This window comes from Capsicum annuum, chromosome 12 (assembly GCF_002878395.1).
Source record: "Capsicum annuum cultivar UCD-10X-F1 chromosome 12, UCD10Xv1.1, whole genome shotgun sequence".
Classification (NCBI taxonomy): domain Eukaryota; kingdom Viridiplantae; phylum Streptophyta; class Magnoliopsida; order Solanales; family Solanaceae; genus Capsicum; species Capsicum annuum.
Window position 1 is genome coordinate 181910035 of NC_061122.1, and position 8997 is coordinate 181919031.

At 44.3% G+C, this 8997-nt stretch overlaps 1 protein-coding gene across 4 annotated transcripts in view; it reads left to right on the top strand.

Moving 5' to 3' along the window:
* Positions 1 to 1324: 1324 nt before the first annotated feature.
* Positions 1325 to 8997, top strand: part of LOC107877510 (rhomboid-like protein 19) — a 23167-nt gene continuing 15494 nt past the window's right edge. The window contains exons 1-2 of one of the 4 annotated variants that reach the window (XM_047400755.1): positions 1325 to 1560; positions 1638 to 1774. In XM_047400755.1, coding sequence (XP_047256711.1) covers positions 1647 to 1774 — 128 coding nt within the window. In that variant the 5' untranslated portion in view covers positions 1325 to 1560; positions 1638 to 1646. The remainder of the gene's footprint in view (positions 1561 to 1637; positions 1775 to 8997) is intronic. The other 3 variants (XM_047400756.1, XM_047400754.1, XM_047400757.1) reach the window with 3 other exon arrangements.

Here is an 8997-nt window from a genome sequence, read left to right on the forward strand (position 1 = left end):
GCTCAATAAAAGAAGATTCGCTTTGCGGATTATCCAACTTTCTGTTCATTAATAAAAACAGTAGAAGTCGAGGGGAAAAAAACAGAGAAGGGAAAAAAAGAAAAAAAGAGAAGAAAAAATAAAGATTAAGAAAAAAAAGAAAAAGAAAAAAGAGAACAATAAAAATAAAGATTGATATTTTTTTTTTTAAAAAAAGAAGAAATAATAAAAAAAAAATAAAAAAAAAATAGTTGAGATAAATAGATTTAAAGAAATAAAAAATAAACAATGTTTGATAAAAAATAAAAAATAAAAAAATTAAAAAATTAAAAATAAAAACATAAAAATTGAAAAAAATAAATTAAAATAAAAACGAGAGAAAAGAAAAAATAAAAAATTAGAAAAAATAAAAAGAGAAAAAAAGAAAAGTTAAAAGCAAATAAAAATAAAAAATATTAAAATATTTGAGAGGTAAAAGGAATAAAAATACTTATCTATACGAAGAAAGACAAAGGGTGTGTTTGGTATGATGGAAAATGTTTTCCTATTTTCCCTTGTTTAGTTGTAATGAAATGTTTGGAAAAATATTTTCCACAACAACTTATTTTCCTCAATTTGATGGAAAATAACTTCCCTGATGGGCCAAAGGGAATCATTTTCCAGAATATAACAAATCTGACTTATGATCCCCGCCTCCATTCCTCTTCGCCATCCCATCAACACTCATATTCACATTTTTCAAAAATTTACATTATTCGAAAAAAAATTTCACTGTATTTTGCTTCAATTTTTCACTGTTTGAAATAAAAAATAGTGAAGTCCAAATTTTTTTCATTTCAAATGTTCGTTGAATGTATTATTATTTTCATATTCACCGAGGAAGACTTACCTATGTTATTTTTGCTAATTGTATATTTCATCTTGTCATTGATGTAACTTATTTCACGATATTGAATAAACTTGTCGTTCCGTTATATTTCTATTGATTGTAGTATCTTGAGATTGTCCGGACAAAAAATTGAAAAGTGTATCCTATATTTGCTTATAAATAGTTGCTTAAATTTAACGATTGTAGTATTTTAATATTCGATATTGATATTATTTGTTATGCTTAAATTATTTCTTACAAATTATTGAGTTGTTAGAGATACTGATATATTAGTTAACAGTTAGTAGTATTTTTTAAAATATATTTTTTTACTCACCAATCAAACACTAGAAAATATTTTTCTAAAAAATATTTCTCTACTCACCAACCAAATACGAAAAAATATTTTTCAAAAAATATTTTTCACTCATCAACCAAACATGAGAAAATAAGTAGAAAACTAACTTATTTTTGAGTAAAATATTTTCTTAGAAAACATTTTCCGTGGAAAATATTTTCATCATACCAAACGCACCCAAAAAGCAAAGCCACCATCCCATGTAATTTCCTGCCCATCTAACTGAGAACTGATATACAGGTGAAAAAACGAAAAAGAAAATCAGAAGTAGCATTTTTAACTCGATCGGAAACCCATCTCCCACTCGTGTGAAAGACGCACCACCATTACGGCTCTCTGCTCTCTGTGATCACTTGTACGTTTGCGTTACATATGCTTATGATTATTTGTGTAGGTTAGCCTCAGATCTGAAATTTGATTTGTGTTTTGTAGTAGGGCAGTATGAGTATGAATATGTATACTGGGTTCACGAGGCTTTGCAAGGGTCTTGCTGTTGTGCTTGTTGGCGGTCACATTATTGTTCAGATTCTTCCTTCTGCTCTTTCCTATCTTGCTCTCATCCCTGCCAAGTACTCTTTCAGTCTCCTCTTTCTTTGATTGCTATTACATTTAACTTGGTTTCCGGTTGGATCACCGCATTTTACAATTCGAATTACAACTTTACATTCCAATTCGAATTGGCTTTTCCTTAAGGTTGTACAATTCGAATTACAACTTTACATCCCAATTCGAATTGGCTTTTCCTTAAGGCTGTATTGGTTTAAGGTAGTAAATCTGTAAATGCTTGAATTGCATCTCAACTTCATGGATCATGTGCTGATCTCTTTAATATATTTGCCTGCTGATGCTTGTTTCCTTTATTGAAATGGTCCTCATTAGAAGACAAAAACTTCTTTCAAATTGCTAGATAAAGACTTGCTTGGTGAGCTGTGAATTTCTAGTGATGAAATCCCGAGTATAGGTTACCCATTGTTGTTGACGTGAATGTTTCAATTATTGAGGCAGCTTCCTTGTGCATGAGTTCCTTAGTGTAGGCTCAATACATGGGCGACACGCGCAAATCCAGAAGCTTTTCTGTTGGATTTTTCTAGGGCTTTTGGGTTGTGGATAGCAAATTCGAGCTTTCCGACGAAGGAGGATCACTTTATTACGTTTCGTAGTTTAGTGGCCAAGCCTCAGATAGACTTTTTGCTTCTTAGAAAAGGGGATAGAGCGCTATGTAAATACTGTAAAGTCATACCTAGCGAGAATCTCTCGACCCAACATAGGTTGTTGGTGATGGACTTGGTTATCAATAAAGGCAAAAAGAAGAGAAGTGGGGAGGCATGGCCCAGGATTAAGTGGGGTAGCTTGACTTTGGCTAGTGCTTTGGAGATGGAAGAGAAGTTGAAGAGTAGGGGGGCTTGGGAGAGTAGAGGGTGTGTGGATAATATGTGGGAGACGACTGCCAGTTGCATTAGGGAGACTGCTAGAGAGGTGTTGGGTGTCTCGAGAGGTCGATCTGGCAAACATCGAGGAGACTGGTGGTGGAACGAAGAGAATAAGAGAAAGGTGGAGTCTAAGAAGATGGTTTTTGCTAAGTTGGTTGGGAGCAAGGATGATAAGGAAAGGCAGAAGAATAAGGAGGAGTATAAGGTAGCTAGAAGAGAGGCTAAGTTAGCGGTTACGACGGCTGAGACAACGGCTTTTGAGAGTTTGTATGCGGCTTTAGAGGAGAAAGGCGGAGATAAGAAGTTGTATAGGATGGCCAAGGCCAGGGAGCGGAGGGCTCGTGACCTTGACCAAGTGAAGTGCACCAAATGAGAGGATGGTATAGTGTTGGTTGAGGATGCCCTCATTAGGGAGAGGTGGCAGTCCTATTTTCATAAATTTTTGAACGACGAGGGGGACAAAGGTTCTGTGTTGGGAGACTTAGAGATATCTGAGGAGGGTCGCGATTATAGTTCTTGTAGGCGTATCGAGCTTAAAGAGGTCAAGAGAGCTATTCGCAGGATGCGGCGGGGTAGGGCGACGGGGTCAGACGAGATTCCAGTAGATTTTTGGAAGAGCACTAGCGGGGCAGGTCTGGAGTGGTTGATAAGGTTGTTTAACATTATTTTTAGAGCGACTAAGATGCCTGAAGCGTGGAGGTGGAGCACGATGATTCCAGTGTATAAGAACAATGGAGACATTCAGAGTTGTAACAATTATAAAGGTATTAAGTTGTTGAGTCATACTATGAAGGTTTGGAAAAGGGTGGTAGAGTTGAGGATGAGGAAGATCGTGACGACCTCTGAGAATCAGTTCGGTTTCATGCCTGGTCGCTCGACCACTGAGGCCATTCACCTTGTGAGGAGATTAGTGGAGCAGTTTCGAGAGAGGAAGAAGGACTTGCACATGGTGTTTATTGATCTAAAGAAGGCATATGACAGAATTCCCTGAGAGATTCTGTGAAGGTGCTTGGAGGCTAGAGGGGTGCCTGTGGCGTACACTAGGACGATTCAGGATATGTATGAGGTGCGAAGACTCGTGTGAGGACGGTAGGTGGAGATTCGGAGCACTTCACAGTTTTGATAGGGTTGCACCAGGGATCGACTCTTAGCCCATTTCTATTTGCCTTGGTGATGGATGTTTTGACGCGACATATTCAAGGGGAGGTGCCTTGGTGTATATTATTTGTAGATGATGTGGTTCTGATCGATGAGACTTGAGGTGAAGTTAATGATAAGTTGGAGATTTGGAGACAGACGCTTGAATCTAAAGGTTTTCGGTTAAGTAGAACCAAGACGGTGTACTTGGAGTGTAAGTTCAGTGATATGTCGCAAGAAGATGGAGTGGTTGTGAAGCTAGACTCTCAGACCATCCAGAAGAGGGAGAGTTTCAAGTATCTGGGGTCCATAATTCAGGGTAATGGTGAGATTGACGAGGATGTCACGCATCGTATTGAGGAAGGGTGGTTGAAATGGAGGCTCGCTTCGGGAGTCCTTTGTGATAAGAAGGTGCCCCGGAAGCTTAAAGGTAAGTTCTACAGAGTGGTAGTCCGGATGGCTATGTTGTATGGAGCGGAGTGTTGGCCAGTTAAGAACTCCCACATTCAAAAGGTGAAGGTGGCAGAGATTCGAATGTTGCGATGGATGTGTGGACATACCAGGAAAGATGGGGTGAAGAATAAAATTATTCTGGAGAAGGTGGGAGTTGCCTCGGTGGAGGATAAGTTGCGAGAAGTGAGGCTATGTTGGTTCGGGCATGTGATGAGGAGGGGCCCTGATACTCCAGTGCGGAGGTGTGAGACTCTGGCTATGAATGGTTTTAGGCGGGCTAGAGGTAGACCGAAGAAATATTGGAGGGAGGTGATTAGGCATGATATGAAGCAATTACAGCTTACAGAGGACATGACCCTTGATAGGAAGGTGTGGAGGACGCGGATTAGGGTAGAGGATTAGGGAGTGGGAGCGCGGCGGTAGTAATAGGGGAGTGCTTCTTTGGGTCTGGAGTTTCTGGTTCGTAGTGTTGTGGCTGTAGTTTTTGGGGCTAGTGGTGTTGTCTTTTTTGCATCCCGTACTTGTTTATTATGCACTTATCTTTTTTGTTTGTTATACTGTTAGTTTGTTTTGTGTACCATACTAGTTTATATGCGCTTGCTTTTTGTATTGGTTATACTGTTATTGGTCCTAAGCCGGGGGTCTATCGGAAACAACCTCTCTACTTCTTTTGAGGTAGTGTTATGGTCTGCGTACACTCTATCCTCCCCAGACCCCACTTGGTGGGAATACACTAGGTATGTTGTTGTTGTTGTTGAATCTGTAAGGTTCTTAGTATTGAACCCATTGTATTTTACAAACTATGGGTTCAAACTTACTATTGTTGACATGTTAACATATTTTTATGTTCTGTGTTAAAAACTTTTGGTTCAGAAGAAGTCGGCATGTGCATTTTTTATCCGTCACTAATGGATTGGTATTTCCACTTAGACACCTGAACTTCGGACTGTACCTATTAAACGTTTGAACTCGAGTTAAACTATGTCTACAACAACAACAAACCCAGTGTATTCCCACTTAGTGGGGTCTGGGGGGTAAGATGTACGCAGGCCATACCTCTACCTCTGATGAAGTAGAAAGGCTGTTTCCGAAAGACCCCCGGCTCAAGTCACGAGATATCACACAAACACATAGTACAGCACAGAAGCAGATGACATAACATAGATACGGCACCCATAAGGAATATAAAACAGAGTAAAGCAGGAATGCAGGAATATAAAGCAGAGGAAAGCACACAGATTCGTAATAAACATGGAACACGGAACGCGAAACACTGAATACGGAATCATAACAGGAATACACCCCCACCAATTAATTCCCTACACTAGCGACCCGAACTGGCCCTAATCCTCTGCCGTAATTCGCATCTTCCAGACCTTCCTATCTAGGGTCATGTCCTCGGTGAGCTGTAACTGTTCCATGTCCCGCCTAATCACCTCACCCCAGTACTTCTTCGGTCTACCCCTTCCCCGTCTAAAACCATCCAACGCTAGCCTCTCACACCTACGGACCGGGGCATCCATGCCCCTCCTCTTCACGTGTCCGAACCATCTCAATCGTGCTTCCCGCATCTTACACTCCACTGAAGTCACACCAACCTTCTCCCGGATAGTCTCATTCCGAACTCTATCCCCTCGGGTCAGTCCACACATCCAGCGCAACATCCGCATTTCTGCCACCTTCATTTTTTGGATGTGGGAGTTCTTAACTGGCCAACACTCCGCTCCATACAGCAAGGCCGGACGGACTACCACCCTATAGAATTTGCCTTTAAGCTTGGGCGGCACCTTCTTATCACACAGCACCCCCGATGCGAGTTTCCACTTCATCCATCCCGCCCCAATACGGTGCGAGACATCCTCGTCAATCTCACCGATACTCTGGATCACGGACCCGAGATACTTGAACTTATCCCTCTTCCCTACCTCCTGTGCTTCTAGCGTCACTCCTACCTCATTCTCCCGCCTCACGTCATTAAACTTACATTCCACATACTCTGTCTTGGTTCTGCTCACCCTGAACCCTTTAGACTCCAGAGTTTGCCTCCACAACTCTAATTTGTCATTCACACCCCCTCGAGTCTCATCTATCAGGACTACATCGTCTGCAAAAAGCATACACCACGGCACCTCCCCTTGGATACGCCGCGTCAACACATCCATTACTAACGCAAACAAAAAGGGACTAAGAGTAGATCCCTGATGCAATCCTGTCAGGACAGTGAAATGCTCTGAGTCTCCTCCCGCCGTCCTCACCTGGGTTTTCGCTCCCTCATACATATCCTTAATTACTCTGATATATGCCTGCGGTACTCCACTCACCTCCAAGCATCTCCAAAGCACTTCCCTGGGGACTTTGTCGTACGCCTTTTCCAGGTCGATGAACACCATGTGCAGATCCTTCTTCCTCTCCCTATACTGCTCCACCAACCTCCGTACCAGGTGGATTGCCTCCGTCGTCGAGCGGCCGGGCATAAATCCGAACTGGTTTTCCGAAATAGACACTATCCGTCTCAGCCTCACCTCGACCACTCTCTCCCAGATCTTCATAGAGTGACTCAGTAACTTAATCCCCCTATAGTTATTGCAACACTGAATGTCCCCCTTATTCTTATAGAGGGGGATCATGGTACTCCACCTCCACGCCTCGGGCATCTTTGCCGTCCTGAAAATTTCATTGAACAATGCAGTCAACCACCTTACACCAGCCTCTCCAACGAACTTCCAAAACTCCACCGGTATCTCATCCGGCCCCGTCGCCCTACCCCTTCGCATCCTGCGGACTGCCTGTCTAACCTCGTCTACCTTAAAACGTCTACAATAGCTAAAATCTCGACACTCCCCTGAGTGCTCCAGTTCCCCTAACACAATAGCTCTGTCCCCCTCGTCATTCAAGAGCCTATGAAAGTACGACTGCCATCTCTTCTTTATGTGACCGTCCTCCACCAACACTCTACCGTCCTCCCCCTTAATGCACCTCACCTGATCGAGGTCACGACCCTTCCTCTCCCTAGCCTTAGCGAGTCGGAACAACTTTTTCTCCCCTCCTTTCCCCTGTAACCCTGCATACAAGCTCTCAAAAGCGGCCGTCTTAGCTGCCGTGACCGCTGACTTCGCCTCCTTCCTCGCTAGCTTGTACTCTTTCCTGGTTACCCGCTTCTCTTCTTCGTCCTTGCTTTCCACCAACTTAGCATACGCCTCTTTCTTGGTCTCCACTTTCTTCCCCACCTCTTCATTCCACCACCAATCCCCCCGATGATGTCCGGCCCGGCCCCTAGAAACACCCAACACCTCCCTTGCATTCTCCCTGATGCACGTTGCCGCCCTGTCCCACATATTATCCACGTCCCCCCTACACTCCCACACCCCCATTCCCGCCAACCTCTCCCCTATCTCCCACGCATTCACTGGCGTCAAGCCGCCCCACTTAATTCTCGGTCTACACTCCTTACTCCTCCTCTTTCTATTCTTCTTTATACCCAAATCCATAACCAAGAGCCTATGTTGGATTGAAAGATTCTCACTCGGGATGACTTTACAGTCTTTACACAACGCCCTATCCCCTTTCCTAAGCAACAAAAAGTCAATCTGGGTCCTGGCTATCGCGCTCCGAAAAGTGATCAGGTGCTCGTCCTTCTTCAGGAAGCCCGAGTTCACCACCACCAGCCCAAACGCCCTCGCAAACTCCAATAGGGTCGCACCCTCTTCATTTCTCTCCCCAAAACCAAAACCACCATGCACATCCCCAAAGCCTCCCGGTAGCGCCCCGATGTGCCCATTGAAATCCCCTGCTACAACAATCTTCTCCGAACTGGGCACGCCTCTCACCACCTCCTCCAAAGCCTCCCAGAACCGCATCTTCTCCTCCCCCTCCGATCCCACATGCGGCGCATAGGCACTACACACGTTCAGGGTAAACCCCCGAATGACCAACTTAATAGTCATCAACCTATCGTTGATCCTCTTCACCTCCACTACCTGACCTCTAAGCTCTTCATCTACCAAGATGCCAACTCCATTCCTACGCCTGTCGCTCCCAGAGTACCACAGCTTGTAACCGTCCACATCCCTAGCCTTAGACCCTACCCACTTGGTCTCTTGGACACACGCAAGGTTGATTCTTCTCTTCCTAAGAATCTTCACCAGCTCTATGGACTTCCCCTGAAGGGTCCCTATATTCCAAGACCCAACCCTCAGCCTACCGTCGCTATCCACGCGCCCCCCACTACCCCCCCCTCGGCCAAACCTTGGCCTCCCACCCACTCCCGCTCTCTCCCCATCTCCCGCCCCCGCCACAGCCCCACGCCCCAACCCCTTCGGACATGACCCTAACCACCCATTACCACCCACAGCCACAACTACACGAAAAAATAGGAAAATATAAGGATATACCCGGTGGCAATATCAAAGCAGCAGCAAGGAGATACAAGGCACACACACGTTCAAAGGAATACTCCCGAAGCAAAACTAAGAAGCGACCACAGCAACAGCAACAACAGACAACAGACAATGTTCACAAATCCCACGCAAGTCAAGGTACACGGGCTACTACGAGCATAGTACTAAGAATGGAATATGAAATAATGAACTAAAATGCAATATGAAATAACGAAATAACAAATGTTAGAAGTCACCGGATTTCGCTTGGGGCTGCGGCTGCTGGAGACGGCGTGGCGGGTGCAGGCGGAGTCTCGGCCTGTTGGAGACCAAGTTGGCGGCTGGGGACCGGGCGGCAGCTGGTTGAATGCCGGGTTGGGGGGGACTGGTGTACCT